This window comes from Chionomys nivalis, chromosome 10 (assembly GCF_950005125.1).
Source record: "Chionomys nivalis chromosome 10, mChiNiv1.1, whole genome shotgun sequence".
In the NCBI taxonomy this organism is placed as follows: Eukaryota; Metazoa; Chordata; class Mammalia; order Rodentia; family Cricetidae; genus Chionomys; species Chionomys nivalis.
The window spans coordinates 53,749,045-53,774,052 of NC_080095.1; the positions used below are offsets into that span (position 1 = coordinate 53,749,045).

At 45.3% G+C, this 25,008-nt stretch overlaps 1 protein-coding gene across 13 annotated transcripts in view; it reads left to right on the forward strand.

Annotated features, from left to right (window-relative positions):
- The window catches only part of Trim9 (tripartite motif containing 9), a 106,899-nt gene that overhangs the window by 66,132 nt on the left and 15,759 nt on the right, over positions 1 to 25,008 (forward strand). For 9 of the 13 annotated variants that reach the window (XM_057782933.1, XM_057782931.1, XM_057782935.1 and 6 more), the window contains exons 4-7: positions 3,207 to 3,317; positions 4,183 to 4,336; positions 13,121 to 13,278; positions 16,922 to 17,060. In XM_057782933.1, the coding sequence (XP_057638916.1) occupies positions 3,207 to 3,317; positions 4,183 to 4,336; positions 13,121 to 13,278; positions 16,922 to 17,060 (562 nt within the window). Of the gene's footprint in view, positions 1 to 3,206; positions 3,318 to 4,182; positions 4,337 to 13,120; positions 13,279 to 16,921; positions 17,061 to 17,575; positions 18,014 to 25,008 lie in introns of those variants that run through there. The other 4 variants (XM_057782930.1, XM_057782929.1, XM_057782932.1 and 1 more) reach the window with 2 other exon arrangements.

The window sequence follows — 25,008 nt, forward strand, 5'->3', positions numbered from 1 at the left end:
TGCACACAGAAACTTCCCTCATCAAGCACAGAAAGCAATGGCGAGCAAATCCTGCAGGTTTGAATCTAGAAAGTTTATGTGCCTTAGATGGAACAGAACAAGTAAGAACCGCTAAGGGATTACGGTATGCTGGGGGGGGGGGGATGTTAAACTGTAAAAGAAAATAATAGATTACATTTAAAGGGTAAAGTAGGGCAAAGAATATTATCATTTACTCAGACTGGTGATCTGTAGGTGACAGCACTTAAGCCTCCACGAGGGGAGTGTGATTTAAAGTTATTTGGAAGAATAAAGAGAAAAAAATTAAAGACACATGGAAATGGAGAGGTAATGGAAGTCAGGAGTGGGGACTTAATCTTGTTCAAAGTTGGCAAAAGAGTGAAGTCCTTTCAATAACACCAAACCTGGCTGTGGGCTATGCCACATGGGCTGGAGGAAGGAAGCAGTTGGCCTATCGTTAATAGGGTTGGAGCGCTGTCAGAACAGTTTCCACCTGTGTGTATATTCACTCTCCTGGGTAGCTCTGTGTTACTGAAAAAGCCTGGGGGTTCAGGAAACAACAGGCCCTTTTCCAAACAGAGGCTGGTGTCATGTCTTGACCCAAGGCATAACCCTCATTACTTTTGCCACTTATCCAAATAAAACTGTCCAGATGATCAATGGGTATCTGTTATCCTGCAGAGATCACCACCCTTCTGACAAATTCTCAAAGCGTTCCCTGGAATCATGGACTCCAGACCAAACCACTGTCCCGTGGGAACTGGGTTAGGCTCCAGTGCAGATAAAAGCAGGGTGTGTGGGGGGGAGGACGTTCACCCAGGACCTTTTGTGTCACTCCTGTGACTAGCACATTACCCAAAAGGACTTGACTCCTGCCAGTGCAAAATACAGTGCCAAATGCTTCTCTGGGGCACCAGCACCGAAGTCCAAAAATGTGTAACTCAAAGAAGAAGAGGAAGAAAAGACTAGCCTTGCTTCCTAGGAACCAACTTCAACAAAACCACCAGAACAAAATACAGAACAGTAAAAAGTGGGAAGAAAAGCCTGGCCAGAAAGCTAATAAGTAAAAGATCCCAGAAAAGACTTGGCCAGAGAGGAAATCTACACTCATCACTGGAGCTGAGGAAATGACTTACTGGGTAAAGTACTTCGATGTGCAAGTGTGAAGACCAGAGTTCAGGTCCCAACACCCACAAAATTGCTGGCTGGGTGTGTGGTTGGCTTCTAACGGTAGCAACTTGGGAGGCAGATAGTGGGATTCCCTAGAGCAAGCTAGCTAGACTATCTGAGTCGGTGACCTCTGAGAGATCCTGCCTCAATGTATAAGGTAGAGGGTAGTCACGGAAGACATCCAACATCAGCCCATGGCCTCCATATGCACAGGTGCACACATGAATGTATGCACATACGTGCAAAGATTTAAATAAAAAATTAAGATTTTTAGATCTTACAAAGTGATTATATCTCTTAAAAGATCTAATCATTTGGCTGATCTCCATAAGGTAGACTATCTCAGATCAGAAACTAGAAGTCAGTAACAGTACACCCAAGAAACACTGTCCTGAGAACACTGTGACTTCATTTTGGGCGATGATTTTCATTACTGTTCTGATTGGTGGGATGGCTGATGAAAATGTCCCAAGATGAGCCAAATCAGTCCTAGGGAGAGGCAGCTGAGGAGCCCATTCCTGTTCTGCAGGCCTAGAGAATCACCAGCTCTTTGGTGGAACAATGGGCTTCTTGGGAGTGGGCAAAGAGCCCCACCCTCAGACAGCCATAAGCCCCAAATCAACCTCCCCAAGAAGGAAGTCTGAAAGCAGACAGAATTGTAGAGCATTGGCTGGTGTCCTTATTTCAGTACATGCATGCGACAAAATCATCACAAGAACGAAAGCCAGGAGTGAGCAAGCGGGCTGATAAAACAGTATGACGACATTAAATGCCTGTGACAGGAATAGGAATAACTGCTTTTCGCCACTAACTGAGCTATTTACATATTCAATAGTGTTTACCGCTGGAAACAACATGGACAGTTCCTATGATGTTCTATTGAGTGTGGTGAGGTAAAATGTCAAATGCTGAGATCGCAACTCTAAATAAGTCTGGTTCCAGAGAAAAGCTAAAAGGAAATATCAAAGTATATTAGCTTTCTACATCAGGTGACTGAGATGGGTTTCATCTTTTTCCAGACTCTTGGGAAAGAGGCGTAATAATCCTTAGTGAAAAGTGGGCTGGTAACCAACAATGAAAAGAAGGAAGGAAAAGTCTTTAATAACTATTAACATTTTCCATATTATACAGAAAATACAAAATACTGAAATTTGGGGCTTTGGCAAAGTTGTCTAAATATCAAAGAAGCAAATGTCTGAGGTTTGTGGGAAATCTGAGCTTTTATTCCCTTTTCCAAATGCATCTCTGGATTCAGGTCACTGTGCAAAGGTCACAAAGGGGAACACCTCTAACGGGAGAAGCCTCATGCCTTGTGTCTGGGTAAAGAACACCCTGGAGGCAGCATGCACGCTGGAGAAAAGTCCACGCAGGCTAAAGCAGACTCACAGGGCAGCCATCAGGGCCGACCTAAAAGGTGCTCTCCAAATGGCACCTGAACTCTTACCTGCATGTATGTTTTTTCTCTAACTCACTTGTTGCTATCACCTCGATGCTGTCCAGGCTCCACCTCCTCTGTCTGCTGCTTTCCCATCCACTCTAGAAAAGGCTCTGATGAATGCCCTTGGGGTTCAGGTGTTAAAATCCCGTAGAAGAGTTAGCAGACCAGGGAAGAGGGAGAGCGCAGCCAGTAGCCATGCAGCTGCCCGTGGGGAAGTCATCGCTCTCTTGCAGACCGCTCATGCCTTTACCCAAAGCAAAGCTCACGGAGGGTCAGCTTCCACAGAGAAGAATGTCTGTGGGCCCTGTGCAAGACTTAAGGCAGCAGAGTCATCAGGGTTCTTCGTCAGTATTCTGCCTTCCATAATCTTTCCGGAGGGGTCCTGTTGTTAGCCGTTTCTATAAAACCCTCCTGGCTGTCCTCCGGAGCCATTGTCCATGCGGAGTGGCACAAGGAATTGTCATCCATTTAGATCCACTTCCAGGATGCTCTTGGATTCTGCTTTAAGGGAGTTCTCCGAACTCCCGAAGTCCCAGGGTGCCTCCCTGCTACCCTCCGCCATTTTGCACCTACATCTCTGTTTCCTCACCAACCTCAGGTGGTTCGGGACCAGATCTCGCACTGCACGGTGAAGCTGCGCCAGACCACGGGCCTCATGGAGTACTGCTTGGAGGTGATCAAGGAGAACGATCCCAGCGGCTTTCTGCAGGTCAGTGTTTACTAGGTCTTCCTCCTGGTTCAGATGCGCCCCAGCACTGAGTGGAGGACACACAGATAGGACATCCCGCAGCCTGGCTTCAGTGTCCCTCAATAGCAGAACCTCCCTGTATATTCAGTAAGTGAAGAGAGCCTGTTGGAGAACGCGGACTTCCTGGGAGTCTCTGGCACCCTATGCCACAAGACTGAGAAGTGCATGGGCTGATGTGTGCTTTAGTTCCTGTGCTTAACCCTGTCATTTCTTCCAATTATAAAGTGCTATAGCGTAAGCTAGGGTTTAGTTACGTTCTGGTACCAACGACAAGGAGCTTCTTAACTAAGCTAGGGCATCTAGATCTCCTCCAGTTGGTGTTCTGCAGACGGCCAAGAGTGACAGATGAGGCTGAGTGAAGGAAGGGAAGAGGTCTCTTCCAAGGAGTCAAGTGGGAGTCCCATAAAGATGACGCACTTAGGGTGGAAGAGGGTGTGTAGCGGCCTCTCTGGCTGGCGAACCTCATTCCCGAGTCTTGTCTGGCTGCCCACACCTTGGTGTGGAAGGGTGGATGGAGCCTTTGATCCTATAGAACACTGATTTCCAGTGTATCATTTTCTTCAGCGCTGTCTGCATTCGGAAGCTCAGTAATAAATGCATGGGTGTATTCCAGGCGCATTTACTCCTCGGTTGAAGGTCCTAATTATTTACAGTGGCCTCCTTCCAACTCAACAAAAATGTCCAGATTTGCTTTAGAAACTGTGGACGACCCTAGTCAGGACACAGACATTCTCACCGAGCTCCTGAGATGGGAGGAAGCTTGAGGTCCTTCGGTGGTTTGAATATAAAGTTGTGTTTCTTATGCTGTGGTCTTTGATGTGATTAGATTTCAGACGCCCTCATCAGGCGAGTCCACTTGACTGAGGACCAGTGGGGGAAAGGCACGCTCACCCCCAGGATGACCACGGACTTTGACTTGAGCCTGGACAACAGCCCCCTGCTGCAATCCATTCACCAGCTGGACTTTGTGCAAGTGAAAGGTGAGTTCCCGTGTCCCCAGAGTCGGCGCTGTCCTGAGCGGATACTGCCGCTTGAAGTGGTGGGGGTGACCCTACGATGAAGGTCATAGCGTCCAGAGTGGGCCTGGAGAAAGGGGCTCAGCAATTTCAATCACTTGCTGCTGGGCGTGTTGGTGCACTCCTATAATCCCAGCACTCAGCAGGTGGAGACAGGCACATCTGTGAGTTCAAGGCCAGCCTGGTCTACTGCTGAGCTCCAGATAAGACAAAATTAGAATAAAAAAGGAGAATCAGAAGAGGAAGAAGGGAAGGGGGATGAAGAAGAGAAAGAAAAGAAAAGGAGCATCGTCTGCTCATGCAGAGGATCCATGTTCAGTCTCCAGCACCCACTCCAGGTAGCTTACCTGTACCCACTCTGGCGTCTGAGGGCCCTGGCACAGACACACGGCACACATACACTTGAATAAAATCTTTTTAAAATCTAGAGCGACTCTCACCTATGCAGGGGAATGAAAACACCTCCATTTTAGCGGTGTAGGCTGAGCAAGTCTGATAAACTCAGATACACTCAACCCTGGAGAATTCACATGTCAGCAGCAGAGCCACTGATGACACAGAGTCAGTCAGAAGGGGAAGTCACTGTCCACAGCTAAGACCTTCCCACAGTGACCCCCGCATAGTGCCGAATGCCACGGAAACCTGGCACTGAAATGAAAGCGTCCTCTAGGATGGAGAGAGCAAACGGGACGTTGAGTGTGGGTGAGTGAGAGCTGGAGAGGACGGCTGAAAGCTGGGAGAGAAATGACGAGACAAACTTTATGATTAGCTTACAGAACTAAAGAAGTGGCGAGGTCTGCTTGAAGATTTTTGTGTTTTTTTTTTTAAGTTGGGCACCAAGAGGAAATATATGTACTTATGATTAAAAACACAAGTCAGGGGGGCTGGAAAGATGGCTCAGGGGGGTTAGTCCCAGCAACTACATGGCGGCTCACAACCATCTATAAATCTATAATGAGATGTGGTGCCCCCTTCTGGTGTGCAGGCATACATGCAGACAGAACACTGTATATATAATAAATAAATGAATCTTTAAAAAAAAATACAAGTCAGCTATGCAATGGCATTTTTTATGGCAATCCACCTGAAGACTATTTCTTACTTTTTAAATTTCATGTTTTTGACATATGTAAAGTCATACAACTACCACCACAATCGAGATAAAGAACTATTCCAAAGCCAGGTGAAAAGGTGGAGGTCTCTGACCCCAGCAATGAGGAGGCAGAGGCAGGAGGATTATGATTTCAGACCAGAGTGAACTTAGTTCTCAAGAACTAAGCAGCAAGGCAATCCTCCATCACACACCGACCCGCCCCCATCCTCAAACCCGTGACAGCTACTGCTCTGCCACTTTTAACACTTTCCGACCTTTTGTGAAAACGGAAGAAATTGGGCCATGCATGGTGGCACACTGCCTACTCCCAGCATCCAGGGGGCAGAGGCCTGTGAGCTCCAGGTTAGCCAGGGCAGCACAGCACGTTCCAGGTCAACAAGTATCACATCGTGAGACACTGTATCAAACCAAGCAGATACAAACCTTTCAAACGATTCAAAAATGAAAACAATGCTTGTCAGGGCTGCAGAGGAGACTCAGCAATTAAGAACACTTGCTGTTCTTGCAGAGAGCAGAGTTTGGTTCCCAGGACCCACATCAGGCAGGTGACAAAGCCACCTGGAACTCGAGCTCCAGAGGAACTAACATCTCCTGGTCTCGTTGGGCACTGCCTTCTCACGCACAAACCCATACACATAGATAAGTACAAGTAAAATCTTTTCCTAGCTGGAGAAATTGATTTGCATTCTTCACCTCTTAATTTAAGCATACCAAACCAGACATTATCCCAAGTGCAGCTGATTTTTTTCACTTCCATTTATTCTCGTAGTCTTAGAGGTCAGCTGAGGAAATTGGGGGCACAGGAAACCTATGTTACACAAAGTGGAGGGGCTAGGGTTCACCCCTTCCCGTCAGGAAGTAGCTTCATTACACACTAGTATCCTTCCCAATCTATTCTACAAAACTAGTGTATTTCAGAGTAGCTTCTTGGGGAAATATCTCATTTCCTTTTATACATTTAGTCGTGTGTGTGTGTGTATGTCTGTGTGTGTGTGTGTGTGTGTGTGTGTGTGAGAGAGAGAGAGAGAGAGAGAGAGAGAGAGAGAGAGAGAGAGAATTACAACAATCTTTTACCGCTGTTTAAAATCTTCTCTGACACCTACATAGCAAAGTCAGTAAACTATCTCTTGCAGAATATAGAACCTCGGTTAATTTCCCCCAGCCAGCCTCTGTCTATCCCCAATCCTTTCAACAAAATAAAAGTTATGTCTCATGTAACATAGAGGAGATAGAGGAGGAGATATATCATAAAAGGGCAGAGCAAAGAGGGGAAAAATGTATCAACCCAATTCACCTTGGTCCTAGGGCAGAAGAAGCGGCAGGGCAGTCTGCCCCCACACTCGCTGCTCTTTGTGTCTGGTCCACCCATCTGCCTGCTATGGTGCCCAGGCCAGGTGACAGGATGAACCTGCCTGTTCAGTGAGCAGCTCCTGGGCAGGTACGAGAGCTGAGGTCTGTGTGCTGGGCATCAGGGACCACATTTCAGAGTCCTGTTTTCACTTAGCAGTGCACACAGAGTTGAAAATGGAGAAAGCTGTATGTTTAGACTGCTCGAGTCTGTACACAGGCAGCAGAGAATGCCAACCACACTAAGCTAAAATGTAGAACACCCCTACGTACAGCCACTGACCTGACATGCCCAGCATCCAGAACAATTCCTTATGACATTATGAGACAAGACCATTCGGTGCGAGAGCAAAATTTCTGTTTAACACCTCACCTTAATTTAATTCGTTTTTGATTATTTCCTCTCTGTCTTGTTAATTTATGTGTCTTGCTTTGTGCTCATTAAGTTTAACCAATTCAGTGAGAGCCTGGTCCTGTTCAGTCTGAATAATTTTTACCTGTCAGATAACTGACGCAAAGAAAAGGCCAAGGTTGTGACACGGGCTCAGTTGACTGGCTGTAGTTGAACCCACCCCGCCCCCACCCCTGGGATGTCTGTTAGCACAGGGACAGCTGTTCCTAGTGTACTGTTAGCTCATTCATTTTCTGCAGGAATTCCTAGGCCACCTAACGAATGGCCCTTTAACAATTTGTTAGGAAAAATATTCCCCTAAAACTTAAGTCCAAGTACAAAAGATGCAAATTAAATAATGTTTGGAATAATATTAACATAATCTGACCATTATGAAATAACCCTATCATGTGATATGTATTTCTAACAATGTTACATGGGCACAGTAGAATCTCAAAATATTTTTATGTAACTTAAAGGATGCATTTAAGCTTCTGGCATTTTTATGCAGACAATATCTGCTTGCTTCTTGACAAAAAGGAATTCGAATCTTCCTGGTTTTGAAATCTTGTCCAAGATGTTCATTTTGTTTGCTGTGGAAGAAGATGGGTCTTCTGTGAGTGCTCACAGGTTTCTACCCAGGCAGCTGCTGCTTAGCAAGAATTCATCTTCTGGGGACACTGCCTCAGTAGCTAAGGACCCTGCCACCCCGAGCAGGTGAAGTCCATCTAGAGAACGCTTGGCTGAATTGTTCTGGCATGCTTCTAGGTGTCCCTTGATTAGAAGATCACTTCACCTTTTTTCCAAACCATTGGGAGTGATGTTTGAGTGCCTTGTCTTTAACTGCATAAAAATGACATGCCACGTATTGTCTCCTGCTTTTATGAGAGATCATTTTGTGAATATTTTTCCAGGTTCTCAGTTGGTATTGTCGACTCTCTCCTGGGTCATGGGAATAGAGTTTTCAGAGTCCTTTTGTAGTCTTCCAAGGTTCTGCTGTATGGGTAAGAACAGGTTTCAGACGTGCCCTTTTTTGAAGAATATTACCCTAAAACCATGTGAGTACAGAGAACATTTAAGGCGTGTCGCTAAAATCATCGTCTGCATGTTAAATCCATGCCAGAACAAAGCTGTGACCTAAAGCTCTTACCAGCCTTTTAGCACATAAGACCAAATGGCTGTTAATTTCTTTAAGTGCATCTCCTCCCATGAGGACAAATTAATCTTCATTAACTCCCCTTGAATGCAATAGCCCTTGTTATGTTCCAAGGTCATAGTCAAGGACAGAGTAATCTGAACAGACGCCCCTTTGTGTCGCAGGGAGAGGGCTGGCAGAGATGGGTTAGCACGCACGTGTGCACAGGAAATCTGTTCACATGCAGAGGTTTGGGGACTGAAATGAATGTCCTCAGAACACGTGTGGTAGTCATCCTCTCTCGTGGACTAGCCATAACTTTCTAGAAATGTCCTGCATTTAACCTAAAGCAGTGGTTCTCAACCTTCCTGACGCTATGACCCTTTAATACAATTCTTTATGCCGTGGTGACCCCAGTCATGAAATTATTTTGTTGCTACTTCATAACTGCAATTTTGCAACTGTTATGAACTGTAATGTAAATATTTGATATGCAGGATATCTGATATGCCACCCTGAGGGGGACACGTGTTCCCACAGGTTGAGAAGTGCTAAGCTTAAGTGCCATTCATATTGTTCAGTCCCCATAGAGTAGAACCAGTGGCCAACAGAGAAGGCCATGCTGTGCCATGGCATTCCTGGTTTCAGACCAGGAATAAATATCTGAGGTGCCTATTTAACATATCAAAGTGGACTCTGGCTGCCAGGTTCTCCCTGTATCCCTTAGTCCCTATCTGTTATAGGGTCCTCCTGGCTGGCATACCCCACCCCCTACCCTAAACTTCTCCAGCCCAGGGCTTCCCCCAGAGGCTCTTCCCTATATAATCCAGTCATGTTGGTTACCACCCTCTTAGTACCTTTGGACCTCCTGGCTGCTATACCTGTTATCCCTTCTCATTTCCCTTCCCCCTTCCCCTCACATGACTCAGGGTCATGTCCACTCTGAACCCTCCCAGATGTCCCTGTCTCTAGCTGTGCTCTCCCATATCTCAAATATCTACAACAAACCTCCTCTTCCATACCTAGGAGCCCTCACGCTCCTTTTCCTTTTTATTTGTTTTTCCCATTCATTTGGTGCTGAAACCTGGGAGCAGCCATGCTCCGCTCTTTCCTTTCTACCTCTCTTTTCATTTGCTGACCACCGTAGCTCTGAATGGGAGCTACTTCAACAATGACAGCAGTAATGCTTAGGGCCTTTGCCACCCCTGGTAGAAGAAACAGAAACATCTGGAATGCCATGTGGAGACTTTGCTCTAGTACAGAATTCCCATGACCCAGCTGCAGGAGCAGCTGATGACATGCCACGCCCACAGCCTCAGAGCCAGCCTGCTAGACTGCAGGTCCCAATCCCATCACTTGGTAGCCATGAAACCTCCGGGTTTCAGTTTCTTTGTCTAGGAAACAGATATAAGAAGAGGGTGGCTGTGAAAAATCCCATAGATGGATGCATGGAAGCCTCTACCAGCCGAGTATTCGTAAAGCGTTCTTTAGGGTTTGTGGTCCCGGTGGGAGTGGGAAGTTGCCTTCCTTTCTCCCTTGTCCTCATCACGTTGCTGTTGGTTTCGTAGAGGAATTCAGGAGGCTCGCTAGTGCTCATGACCTGAAGGAGAGGGAGAACTTACATAAGGAGCGAGCTGCCTTCAAATGATGAGATCGGAAAACAGTTGCAGAAGGAGCTGTTCTAGAACAGAGCCCCAAGCCTCACCTCCACCAGTTTCCACAGAAGCACAAGGAACAGCACGTTGTATCCAAGAGACCTTGGAGTCTGTAGTTTGTGCTTATAGTCAAGAGAATATCAAATGCTACAATTGTGATCAGACCAAGAGCGACCCATCGCAAAGGGAAAGCCAAAGATGTCCCAGAATGAACACAAGAAGCAAAGACCAAAACAGCTAGGGAAGCCCCCCCAGTAAAGTAAAGCGGTCTTGGACCCCAGCCCTGAAGCTGCTTTTGTGCTGTATGGCTAATCCGTAAAATACAGGATGATTGAAAATACTTTGCATTTCTTGTAGACCACGCATTTATTTCATACCTAATAAAATGAAATAAGGTGGCATAACATCTACCATAAAAATCTATTTTTATAAATGTCAACCCTGAGTCTTAGCTAATGTGGCTATAACTTTGACATGCTTTTTATTATTTATTTATTTATTTATTTATTTATTTATTTTGGATTTTTTTCGAGACAGGGTTTCTCAGTAGCTTTTTTTGGTTCCTGTCCTGGAACTAGCTCTTGTAGACCAGGCTGGCCTCGAACTCAAAGAGATCCGCCTGCCTCTGCCTCCCGAGTGCTGGGATTAAAGGCGTGCGCCACCATTGCCTGGCCATGCTTGCTTTTTATATATTATATCATTTTGGGGGTAAATACAGAATAGATAAAAATGAAAAAAAAAAAAGTTCTTAGCACGTGAGGAGCCAGAATCAGACATGCAACAGATTCCAGTGCAGCTGTGCTGGTGTCCCTGTGTACTGCTCTGCCCCTGCCTGCTTAGCTCTTTTCCTGCCATTTAAAACCTTAGTGACAGCTTTATTTCTATCTTTTCTTTCACAGTCTTCCTACTGGGCACTCAAAGTGAAGTTCCAGTATTTTAATTATATCCGGCATTGTGTATTTCAATTAATCACTTAATGATGCCTTTGTCTAACGGAGATTCTTGTTTCTACTCAGACATTGCAGGCATTTGTATTATTTAGGTTGAAATCATTTTATTATCTTATTAATTGATTTTGTAATTGAAGAAGTGTACACTTGCCTGCAGCATGAATGGAGGGAAATGAAAGATTGATAAGCAGCTAATTAGACAGACAGTCCAAGGAATGGATTTATGATAGACCTAACAGAATAAACTTCCCAGAAAAATTCATCCATATCTCCAGAAGCTCTCTGAGCAACAGTTTGGCTAAATTCCAACATAAATATAAAATATGTATTCCTTTTATAAGGGAAACATATTTTTTATTTTTTATTGATTTTATTGAACTATACATTTTTCTCTGCTCCCCTCCATTCCCCTCCCCTCCGCTTCAGCCCTCTCCCATGGTCCCCATGTTCCCAATTTCCTCAGGAGATCTTGTCTTTTTCTACTTCCCATGTATATTAGATCCATGCATTTCTCTCTTAGGGTCCTCATTGTTGTCTAGGATCTCTGGGGTTGTGAATGGTAAGCTGGTTTTCTTTGCTTTATGTCTAAAAGCCACCTATGAGTGAGTACATATGATATTTGTCTTTCTGGGTCTGGGTTACCTCACTCAATAATGATGAGGAAACATATGTTTAATAACAAAACCTTCACACACTAATAGACTTCAAACTGGCCCTTCAGCAGCAACACCCAAGTGACGCCTGTTCCTCTGTGGATGCTCATTACAACCTTTGGGAGTTATGTCTTCTGTTTCCTTTTCTCATCTAGTCCTGTAGTTTGCTATTAAACTAGGCAATGAATTTTTCTCCTTTCCTTCAAATTCAGATGCTATGGGGCCCCTATGGCTGCAAAAGCCACGGGTCTTTTGGAAGATTCTGTTCTATAAGCCATTGAAATTTGAGACTTCCCATCCTAAAATGGTCTCCTCCAATGAACTACTCCCTGATTTAGCAGCTCAGATCTGGTTTCGTTGAAAGTCTTGGCCTTCACATCATGTACGTTGTAGCTGCTTTTGTCTCCTAGGTTGCCCACCATAGACCCTGTTTCCTGAACCGCTGTTAAATCAACATTGTCCTAGTTGGAATAACTGACAGAAACATTTAACTCAGTGCATAACACACCATGCCCAACGGTGGTGCAGCATACCAGGTGTTCCATAGTTAACATTTGTTCATCTAAATGCCCCTGAACATAAATTCCAACCTGTTTTCTCCAGTTATTAAAGTATAGGGCCAGGGGAAATGTTCTGGGGCTAATTTTAAAAAAAAAAATGTTGCTAAAGGAATGGAGAAAGTGATTAGAAGCTCTTGCAGAGGACTTGAGTTCAGTTCCCAGAACCAATTCAGGGCCTCACAACTGTCTATAGCACTACTTCCAGGGTATCTGACGCCTTCTGAGCTCCATGGGCACCAGACATGCAAGGGGTGCACATGCATACACGCAGGCAAAACACTCATACATGTAAATAAAATAAATACTTAATTTAAAAAATACTTTTGAAAACATTGCCTTCAGCTACATATATTGCGTTCCTATATTAGGAACTGGGATTGTTAACTATCATGTGTCTGAAGATTCAGCTACTTAATAGTTTTAAATAATATAAAATAATCAGTCTAGATTATAGAGGGTTGTTAACTCAGTTGGTTCTCATAAGACTTGGAAACATCAAGAGTCCCTGTCACACTGAGATCTGCTCCTGGACACCTGGGTTCCCAGCCAACTTGTTCTATACCTGAAAAGCAGTGTCCCTGACCTCTCACTGTCCCAAGTAGCAGTTGCCATGAGAATATGACATCAGGTTCTTCACAAGTTTCAAATCGAGTGACACTTGTGTCCCCTTAGTACCAAGTTTCAAAATTTCACAGCTGTTATTGTTTATGGACACAAGATCTGGAAGAACCATTAGTGAGTGGCTGGGTGAGTGGATGGATGGATGGATGGATGGATGGATGGATGGATAGATAGATGGGTGGGTGGGTGGATGGATGGATGAACAGACAGGGGTGTGTGTATGTTTCCAGACATCTTCCTTACCAATGGGAGGCATCTCCTTGTGAGCTAATAAAACAGTTGTAACTCGACAGAAGCTAGAGCCGCACTAATTTCTCTTTAGCTTCCTCTCCAGTCCCAGCAACCCCCATCCTCCAGCTGGAGGAGTGTTGCACCCACAACAATAGTGCTACACTGTCCTGGAAACAGCCCCCGCTGTCCACTGTGGCCGCTGAAGGGTACATTCTGGAGCTGGATGACGGCAGTGGTGGTCAATTCCGGGTAAGCAGACAATCTACTTATAAAGCACTGCCAGGGACTCAGAAGACCTGCGGTGCCGTCAGGGCATGGTCTTCCCATCTCTTCCCCAGAAGGGGTTTCTTGTAATGTATCATCAAAGATGGATGGCTCTGTCAAATCAACCTGACTTTTCAAAAAGACAGTTTAGCTGTGTGGCAGAATTTCTTGGATCTCTGAGCCTTTGGGTCTGCATCTGCCCGTGAGGGACCAAAGACAATGACATGTGTCTTACTTAGGGTTTCTATTGCAAAAGAGACCACAGCAATTCTTAGAGAGGAAACATTTAATTGGAGCTGGCTTACAGTTTCAGAGGTTTAGTCCACTATCTTCACAGCCATGTGCGTGCAAGCATGTGCTGGAGAAGGAACTGAGAGTTTCACATCTTGATCAGCAGGCAGCAGAAGCAGCTGTGTCACTGGGCATAACTTGAGCATAGGAGACCTCAAAGCCCACCCTGACAGGGACACACTTTCTCCAACAAGGTCACACCTACTCCAACAAAGCCACACCTCCTAATAGTGTCGCTCCCTTTGGGGGCCATTTTCTTGCAAACCTCCATAACATACTTATGGTGCGTTGGTGCTTGGAGTCCATCAGATGGTCTATGCAAGATCAGTGTGCTGCCGCATCCATGGTGAGTCTGCAACACTGGCTGTTACTATCACCATCATGACTTATTGCTAACAACACCATGAACCATTGCCTAAGCTCTGTTTCTGCTATGTCAGATTCTAATATATTGCACTGACTCTTTTCTTACCTGGCAGGCTTTTTTATTACAGCCTCGTTTTGTGAAAGTTTTTCTCGTAAATCTTTCTCCAGTTCTTTTTTTTTCCCGAGTCTTTCATCAGACAGAAACTGGTGCCCCAAAATTATTGTGTCCACAAGGCAAAGAGGTGCTAACCACTCTGGGAAGTTCATGATTCCCTCTGGATATGAGACAGCTGCTTTTTGGCAAAACATGACCGTTTTTGATTGATGATCTCTAGTGGCTGCCTATCTATGTGTGCCTACTTCTGGCTCAAACACACTGTGTTAGTCAGAGTTCTTTAGAGGACAGAACTTATAGAATGACATTCTCTCTCTATCTATATACATATAATGTCGAGGGCCGTGGAAGTACACAGCAGGTGACAACTAGTGTTCAGGTGTCAACCCACCAGAGGAATGATTCTCTGATGGAGGAGAATCCCGTCCAGGCAAGGCCTGGGGGACCACTGACTCAGGAAACTGTTGCTCCTGTCTGTAATTTCACATGTGCTAAAGCAGCTGTGGTGTCTCCCCAGGACCTACACTGCAGCGTGTAATCTCATGCAATGTGTATATATAATCTCGTGATTGCATCTCACTTTAATCTTATGAGCACATATATCTGTGGATGGTCAGGAAGATGACTTCTCATTAAGCTGTATAATTTTGATGTATAGAATATATACTAGGATATGCTTCATAACTAGATCTATTGTCCCACAAGGACTATAAGACACTTAAAAGCCTACTTTGTTCCTTTCACTCAAACTATACACAATTAGCTCATTTTCACCTCAGAGAAAGTTCAAAGTAGGCTGAATGTTTCTGTAAATGGATCGTAAGTTTAAAACTTTACAGATATGCACAAGATCAGAGTTGCAGATGTCTAACCAAGGTTATTAACACAAAGCAACCTAAAAAGTCAGGCCAGTTCTTTGCTTGCCAAGCCTGGCTGATAAGACCTGTCTCTCTGCACAGATCTCTCTGTAGCTTGTCTCATCAGGCACTGTGGCCTCTGGTCACAGTCTTACACCTGGAACCTTGAAACTTTGAATTGCCATGGTAAATGGCACTCGGCTTCTTACCAAGGAGTGTGCTACGATCAATGAGATGTAACTCTTATAACTTTTTTTTCTCTTTGCTTCAAGCCTCTTGAAAAAATATATTTAAGCTAGATGAACAAAGAAGTAAGAGAGAATCAGAGCTAGAAAGAATTAGAGCAGAGAATTGAAACAAAGGAGAACTAGAAGCTGTTTACAGTTCTAATTCTGTAGACTCAGCACCAGGAGAATAGAGTATGGCTAGAACAGCTTGTGTGTGAGTTCATTCCCTATCTCTCAGATAGACAACCTTCAAACTCAGTTTCACTTCACAGTGGACCTCTTCCTCAACCCTGGAGGAAGCCCTGAAGAGCTGGACTCTCAGGCTACTTTTACTACATCGAGGAGATTTCTTAGAATGACTTACAGGCTGTGTACAGCTAATCTGACAATGCCTGGCTATGAACGGACAGTCCAAGAATCTAGTAGTTGTTCCGTGCACGAGGCTGGATGTCTCAGCTCTGATGCCTGTGGTGGAATGGACTTGCTAGTGAAGGCGAAAGCAAGCAGGCAAAGAGAAAGGCTTTCTTCTTCCACTTCTATGTAGGCTGCCAGCAAAAGTGTGACCCAGATTAGAGATGGGTCTTCCCACTTTAAATGATTTAATTAAGAAAAAAATCCCTCACAGGTGTGCCCAGTCATTTTGGGGTTTTAGTTTATTTCAGATGTAGTGAAGCCAACAACCAAAATAGCCATCACACACGTGCACACACATGCGTGCGCGCACACACACACACACACACAGCTTACCTTCTACCTACTCCACCCCAGTCTTCTACAATTCTCCTCAAGTTCTCACCTTTGGTAGGGAAGCCTTTATTTACATTTGTGTTGAAGGCATGGAAACAGCATCATATCTAAAATCATTGAAGGCTACTGCCATCCCAAGGTCTCATGTTCCTCCTGCTACCTTGCATGCATGTGTGCTGAGCATTCCCCATCCCTCTCTGAGCACTCACACTCCTTCTCTCTCTGAGCACTCCCATCCATCTCTGAGCACTCACACCCCTTCCCTCTCTGAACACTCCCATCCATCTCTGAGCATTCACTCCCCTTCCCTCTCTGAGCACTCACTCCCCATCCCTCTCTGAGTTCTCCAAGACCTGGAGCAGGGGGCTGCCACTTTAACTTGTGCCTTGAATGTAAATTGTTCTCACCATGACATCAGCCGAACTTTGCAAAATGTACAGCTGAGGAGGGAAGCCAATGCCTAACCTATGCTGAAAACGCATTATGCTAGGCTTTATTTTAAGCCTTTGAAATGTCATCCCCCCCCTCAACACCGCCCCTTCCCTCCGTACTGTGGTGAAAAACTCCATTCCAATGGCTTTAAGTATAATCCCTGTGATAGCTCCTGAAATTAGGAACACAGCCTACAGACTACCCTCACGTTTTCATGTTTTGAAAAAACGCTTTTCACAAACCATACTGATGGATAAAGGTGACATTCTCTAGAAACACCAAGCATAAGCATAATCTTAGCCAAAGATTCCAATTACAGTTTTTAAAATACTATCTGTGGGTCACTATTAGGCAACTGAGCCTACTACATGTCTAAAGTTAGAGTGCCCTCACACCCATCTTGAAAAGAAGGTATCAATGTCCCCACTTTACAGATTAGGTAAGTGAAGCCTTAAGCAATAAATTGAACAGCCCAATAGGTTATAGAATTCAAGTCTGGATCGGGCAGATACTGAAGCTGTGCTCCTGACCACTGAGAAGAATCCATCACTCTTGGGGTTCACATTCAGTGGGGTCCCCTTTTCTGTTGACAGGAAGTGTATGTTGGAAAAGAAACCATGTGCACCGTGGATGGCCTTCACTTCAACAGCACGTACAATGCTCGTGTCAAGGCCTTCAACAAAACAGGAGTCAGCCCCTACAGCAAGACACTGGTCCTCCAGACGTCTGAGGGTAAGGCCCTTCAGCAGTATCCCTCAGAGCGGGAACTACGTGGCGTCTAACGTGGCTGGCAGCCTGGAGGTAACCCCATCAGAGCCACAGCCCTCAAGTTTTTCCATGACTTGCACTGTCTCCGGCCCCAGAGCCACTGTCCCTCTCCCGCCTTTAGAAGGCCCATGAGATGTGGATGTGAGCAAACCAGAGACCCCACATCAGCAGTTCCCATGGCTTCCTTTGCTAATGCTCTAAGCTACAGTGGAAGAAGCAGAACGTGAAAGCCTGAATGTGCCCTGGTGTCTAAGATGGAGACACTTTAGCTCTAGAGCAGGCCACCTCAGTGGCCACTTTTGCCCAGATGATTCTCCATGTCTTTGTAGCTCTTGCTTGCTCCCGACAGGGCTGGGATGTAGATCCTTTCCAACTTTAGATCCGTAGGATCGGAACATCTTGGCTGTGGGTATGGGTGCTAGAGCCTGTTGAGCACTTCCGGCTTAACCAGCCCGGACTACTTCCTTTCCTACCCAAAGCCCAGGCCATCGGCACCAGGACTGAGATTTCCTGTGGGCACCAAACAGGAAGAGACCGGCAACTCTGCTTTACCTCGTCATGTGGGTCATTGCCCGTCCCTCTAGGGGTGGTTAGGCTGCCCCGGGTCACTGTATGACATTGTTTCTCTAGAGGACATTTGATTCTTGTCTGTACTTTAGATATTCTGGTCATCAGAGACAATCTGTCTAGAAGAGGCTTAAATTTGATGGCCTGCTGTAACCTCTGAGGCTTTAATGGTTGTTTTTTGTTTTTGTTTTTTTGTATTTTTACAAGCAGCGGGAGCACATGAGACTAAACCTATGAAGGGTATGTCTGGCTGGTGCCAAAGCATTTTGAGACTTTGGGGTGTTGTTTTAATTGTGGAAGTTACCTCCTACCCCCTAGGCATTCTCCGCAACTAATCTCTGATGTTGACTTTGTTCAAGATGTTGACTTTGTTAGCTAAAAATACTGTGCTGGTTTCTCCTACCTTCCACATGCCTCGCCATGTGTCAGTCACCCCTAAAACGGTCCACATGGTTCAAAACAAGCACAACTCTGAACCTCACAGCAAGGGTGAAATTCCCAGTGCTGTGAAAGCAATGCTTTGGGGAGGAGTGGAAGGGCTGGGTGAAGCTTTTCAACAAGGAGGCTCTGTAAAGGACCAAATACTCACACGGCCTGTACCCACAGAGATGTCAGTGACATCACATCTAGCTCTCTGCCCAGACTTAACATTTTAGCAACCTCCTCCTGGGATGACCTACCACCTTAAGAGCCCTTGCCTCTTTTCCCAAAATACCACGCTAAATGCTAAGGGCCTCCAAGAGTTCTTTCTAGAAGCAATGCAGAAGACCTTGATGGTGCTGGCCACGTTTCCCCAGGGCCCTGAAGGTGGCGTGATGACATGGGGGTGTGCATGGATGCAGAGCAGGGAGAAACTGTGGCCATGTTCTACTATCTGTCAACAGAACTGTATGAAAACTGTTTTCCTTAGCACTAGGTTATAGAACTCACATTACTATGCTCAAACCAGTTACTAACAGCCCCCTGAGTACTTCTGTCTGTCCTTTCATCCTGCAGGAAGGTGTCATTTCTTAGTCCCTTTCAATGTTCACGAGATCCTGGTGTCTATTATTAGTTACAGGATGTGGACCTGCGACCCCGGTACCACAGTCACAGACTTGGGGGTCATTTTCTAAGTGAAACTAACGGAACACGTTCTCTACCAACAAAGAAACTGTGTTGTAGAAATCCATTCCTCCATGACTTTTATATATATTATGTGCAAATATAAGGTATGTATGTGGCGATGAGCCAACCTGACTACCATGTAGATTTCCCCGGTCTCTGTTCCTGCCCGGAAGGGACTCGCTCATGATGAAATAAAGTTCACACACAATACTTTCTCCATCCTCGGGTTTGTTCTGTTTGTTCTCCCTCCTCTAAGTAGTGACACAAGACTTAGGAATTTAGGGGAAATGTAGCAAATTGTCATTCTCAAAGGAGACTCAACCAATCCATTACAATAGAGAAAGCCCACCTTGCTACATCCGTTTTGTTTTTTTTTTAAAGGCAGAAAGAAAATGCCACCCTAGATATCTGAGAATTCTGTTGCACTTATACTTTATCCTCTTGTTGTTTGTTTGTTTTGCTAGTTTGGGGTGGGAGGTGGTGATTTGTTCTAGCCTTTGGCTGTGATAGAGTCCTTTACATCCTTCTTAGCAAGAAGCAGCTTCTTCCCAAACTTCAGAGCCAAGGTCTGTATCTAAGAAGGGTGGGTTTCATATGTGACAGCAAGCCCAAGTTAACGACACATGTATTATGTGGTTTAAGTCATCTGTCACCAATACTCGGTCACAAAACCTTCTGCGGCCTAGAGTTGACCTTACACAGGGGAATCAGATGTGTGCTTTGTTGTGAATCCTGCTCATTTCCCCCCTCAAAGTCAAATGTTTCTGTCTATCAGAGTGTCTGATAAGTGCCCATGGTACTACACAGTGGGTAGAAACAGCGGAAGAGGCCCTGTTCCTTTGCTAGGTGGAGCTTTCAGGCTAGTGAGGGGATGGATCTTAAAGAAACAGACACATATCCACAAAGGGAAGAAAGACGACGATACTTAAGAAAATTGACCCGAAAACAACACACCATAATTGAAGCCAATGGACAAAGCAGTGTCACCTGAGTTCAAGTTAGGTCAGGTCCCTGACAGCAGGTCTCTGGAATGGTTCCAGGACTGACACACGAATGAGGCCAGTCCCAATAAAACTAAACTACCCTGGCTTAGGAAGGAATGGAAATGTAAACAACTGCTAATCTTCATGAAATGGGGCTGGCAGAGTGACTCAGCAGGGAAGGGCACCTGCCCTCCAGCCAGCTAGCCTGAGTACTGGAGTTCAATCCTCAGGACCCCTATGCAGAAGGGGAGAGCCAACCCAGGAAAGCTGTCCTCTGCCCACACAGGCATGCCAGTGCCTCCCTCACACCATGTGCAAGTAATGGATAGATAGATAGATAAATAAATGCAAGCTAAAAATTTTGAAGAATTTTAATGAGATTTTAAAGTAAGGCCCATAAACGTGGTTGTATTTATTTTAATTAACTCATTGAATGGCTATCCTAACCATACCCTGCCTTTAAGGTCATCTGTAAAACAGTGTAGAAGCCATTATGTACCAAGGCCTTCTTCACGCACTGTTCTGAGACTCGTTCTGTGTGACAGACTTCACTGCTCAGCTCTGCTGAGCGTCTCAAGACCTGGGAGCGTTTTAGTGCTCACGTCTGGCAGTCTTCTGGGGAGTAGGAGCTGCCCCTCACTTGCCTCTTCAGAAGAAAGTATAGGATTGAGACCTCTACAGAACTGCTATTTATTCCAGTCTCTTTAACTCCGGTCTCTGTAGAGGTTCATCTGGGCAGGCTCTTGCGTGTAGAACTACTTCTGGGTATTTTTAAGGCCCTTGACCTGCGTTTCCAAATTACTTACAGATAGATTGTATACCAGGAGCATGTCGATCATTCCAGAGTAGTGTACCACCTTGATTCTACTACCTTGAGGTTTAAAATAGCAGATAGTCGCTTCTAAGAATAAAAATGTTTCTTGAAAAGATGTAGAGGGAGGGAAATCCAAGCAGATTTTTAGAACTGTGATGTATGAGGCAAAAACTTCCCAAATCTACCTGAACTGACACCAACAGGAAATCTGATCACTCCAAAGTTCTAACTAGCAGAGGTCTCAGTTACGCCAGGAAACCAGCTTAGCCCCTTGTTCCCAGAGATGGCACGAAGTCCAGCCCGCTCCTAGGAATCTGGGGCCTCTCTGCTATTGTGCACACTCCCTGGGAGCTTGCTCAGATAGCTGCACGTGGTGTCACGCCTCTTTAAACTATCTGCCCTGCAGTCTAGAGTGACATCTTGGGCTGACAATGAAGTAACAAAAATGGCCTCTGGTTAGCAGCGGGGGGGGGGACATAAAGTCCAGACTCATTGATTTCTAGGTGCCCAGTTTGCACCTGGGAGTCGCAAACTCATTGACACATTGCTAGGACCCCAGCAGCACATTAAAGTGAAGGCTGGGAGTCAGATGTGGCGGCACAGACCTGTAATCCCAACACATGGGAGGGAAAGGTGGGAGAGTCAAGAGGTAAGGATCTTCCTTGGCCACAGAGTGAGTTAAGTGAGCCTGTGCTACGTGAAATCCTGGATAAATAGACAGACAGACAGATAGATGTATACACATATGTATATGAAAAGACATTGGGAATTGTTAGAGAAGCTGAGGGCATTGAGCAAGCAGGAAAATAATGAGAAGAGATAAAAAGAATACCCCCCCCCCACACACACACCAGATCCCGAGAGCTTTCTGTGAAAATTTAAACATAAGTAGTACATTTTGGAAAGGTTTCCATCCAAAGCATTTAAAAGTCGGCATGTCCTCCAGAGCCCCCAAGGCATGTCAAGCATATTTCAGGCTTTGTAGCCACATCACGAAGTAAACACAAACAAACGAGCCAAGAACCACCACCTTAGTTAGACCTTATTAATTTTGTGCCAGGCTGCCAAGAACTCCCCTCATTGTCCAACCAAAAGGTCCAGGAAGAATGACCATTACATGAAAGTCGGAAAATATTTGGGGGAGAGTGAAATATAACAGAGAAATCATATGAAACTATTCATCGTGGGGCTGGGAGGCGACTCAGCTGATAAACATGTTGCACAAACATGAAGACCCAGATTCAGGTTCTCAGAACACACAGAAGAGCAGGGCCCAGTGGCACATGCCTGTGAGCATGGCACGGGAAGGCAGAGATGAGGATCTCTCAAGCTTGCTGGCCAGCTGATCTAAACCAGTTAACGAGATCCAGGCTCATTGAGAGATTCTGTCTAAAAATATAAAGACATGTCCACCTCTGCCCTCCACATGCATGTGCATACATGTACACACACATCTGTTTGTTCTATGTTTCACTATAAAGTCATATACTGAAAAAGAATCACTCACGCCAAGGCAGTTAAACAGGCTATATCCTACACTACACCACCCGTCACTAATGTCTAAACATTGACCCTGCTCTCCCGAGGCAACAGTACGCATGCACCTAATGTATTAGACGTCTACTATTGCACTAAGTTGCCACAAAACCAATGGTGTAAAACAGCACACATGTGTCCCTCAGTCTTCTTGAGATCGGTGAGGTGTCAGCAGGACCGGGTTCTTTGAGGACATTCTAGAAAAACATCTGTTTCCTTGTCATTTCCAGCTTCTAGTAGCCACCTGCCTTTCCTGGCTCGTGGCCCTTTCTTCTATCTTAAGACCTGGCAGCATAGCATCTTCCAGACTCCTTCTGACTCTGCCTTCCTTATGTAAGGGCCCTTGTGGTTCCTGTGGTCCCACGTGGCAGCCCAAGATAGTCTCCAGTCTCTTAAGAACCTTAACGGGTAGCTGCAACGTCCTTTTCCCTCTGAAAGGTAACCCAGTGGAGGTTTCTGGGGATCCCGGTGTGGGCGTTTTTGGATGGGCCATTAATCCATCTACTGCACCATACAAGGAAGCTGGTACCCCACCCCGCACTGGGAAATTAAACTCCTGAGGTGTGAAGTAACTAACACCTCAGACCCAGTTCTTTCAGACAGCTGGTGCGGCACACTCTGGCTGATGTTGGAAACCTGTCCCTTGCTTTTACCTCCGGAAAGAGAACAAAAGCTACCCTGAGTCTGCCGGGTGTGTAAGCATACCCTCTCAAAGTGAAGCTGCGTGGAGAGTTGCCTTGTCTGTTCCTCTAGCCAGAAATAGGACAGTGATATTCCCAGAGCCACGGGACGCTTTTGTGTAAGAAAGAACATAGCCTCTTGGCTTTAAGAAGATGTAGAAGGGGCTTTATTTCAGCCTGTCTGAAGCCAGCATACAGGTGTCTCTGAACATTCTCCCGCCCTACCCCAGGCAATTAGCCTAAAGAGACCCTTCCCACAAGTGTTACCGTGGATACCCTAGGCAGGAGGTGATGGTCAGTGATTGGCAAGGAGAAAGAATGTCAAAGATCTGTGAGATCCTCAAAAGCTACTACAGATGAGGCCTGGGGCTTGAAGCCAACTTAGACGGAAACCAGCACAAAACTAGTGATTGATAGAAGCTTTCTAGCCTCCCCCGCCCACCCCCACCCCATGTAGATCTCAGCTTGGGAAGTAGAGAAAAGGAAATAAAGGATATGAGAGAGCAGTGTTTTACGTAAGGCTGTATACTCCACCCAGCACTGCTACCAATTGTGGGCCCTGGGCACTGAAGAAAAGAAAGTTAATCCTTGGCGGAATGTCCACAGTGACCCTCGCCCCAGCATCTACCTGATCAGAAGTTCAGCCTCACACTGTCCTTTCCATGGTAACGGCCTTTCTCCCACACATCAAAGGAAACCACCCTGAAATATTGAGCGGTATAGGCAGAACCTGTCCCCATCCGACACCATGAACATCAAATGGCCTCAGGTATATGTGCCCTGCATCCCTTTGTAGCTATAATTGATAATCTGAGGCCAGCCTAAGCATTTCATTTTAAACCGTAGCGTGCTGAGATTCCCCCTTCCCATAGAAGCTGTAACCTCATGAGGAAGAGAACCCTTCAGGAAAACAGTGACCGCCAAAGGAGCCCCACAGTCACCTCCCAGGGGCTCGTGAGCGACCCTATTTAGAGAATTAGAGATTTCTCCTCAATGCAGTACAGGGTTTGTAGATGGCACTAAATCGTCCCATCAATCCTAAGTGACCTCTTATGCCATTAGAAGACACTCTGTGGTCCTCGGCATACACTTTGCCTTTTTGTATATTTCTAGGACGTTATTTTTTTTTTTTAAAAAAAGCTTTTTCATTCTCCAATTTTATCACCAGGAACTGATCTTGCCAGTCTATCCAACCCCACCACAGTTGAGGATGTGTTCCTCAGCCTTTGGAGGCTTCAGTTCTCTCATACGTGAAACCGCGGAACCCTAAATTCCTGCAGTTAGTGCTTCCCTGTTCCTGCTTTTCAGTGTGGCTGTCAATCAAGCACTGTTACTATACATTGAATGCTGCATACTGTTACTATACATTGAATGCTGCATACTGTTACTATACATTGAATGCTGCATACTGTTACTATACATTGAATGCTGTATATTGTTACTATATACTGAATGTAGGTCAGATGCCAGGTATCACTGCCTCCTCCAAGGTCTTGGTGGGTCTAAAAGTTATGTCTATAATATTGAATATTCAGCATTAAATTAAATATTTGAGAAATTATTCTATATGAAAAAACACCTGTACCCTGAATATGTTTTCCCCTAAGCCTCTGCTTGTTTTGCCTGGCTCAAAATATCTGGGCTTCTCCAAAACCTAACTTACTTAGAACATTCATTCTCAGAACAAAGTCTTCAAGGTAGGTAAATTGTACTTGACCAATTTGGGGTAAAATTTACCATGGAGAAAGAGAGAAAGATAATGATAAATTCCAGAGCTCAGAAGAGAGAATTGTTTTGTCCTTTTCATTTTGACAACATGTAGCATCCCAAGAAATTTCCTAAGAGTTTTCATAAGACTGAATTGGATCTTCCACCCCCTCTGTGGAGGTAGAGAATGTGCTCTTCTGAAGCGGAAGCGTGCATCTAATTAGAGTGTGAGGATTCTCGGGCCTCCTGAGGAGAGATGTTGCTCATAAATAATTCCATGGTGTTCTGAATTGGAGTGGAGGATTGGACAAGGAAATATGCAGCCATCCTCCGAGTGCCAAGAGCTGGTTCATTCTTTTAAAAGGAGGTTTTCAAAGCAGATTTGTTTCTCAGTACTCAGCAGCAATTACTGCCACTCTTAGGAACGCTGAAGATGCCACCTTCTGTTATAAATTACACCCCCGTTGGACACAGTTGTGACTTCGGCTGCTTGTTTGATCATTTGAGAAAACAGCCCG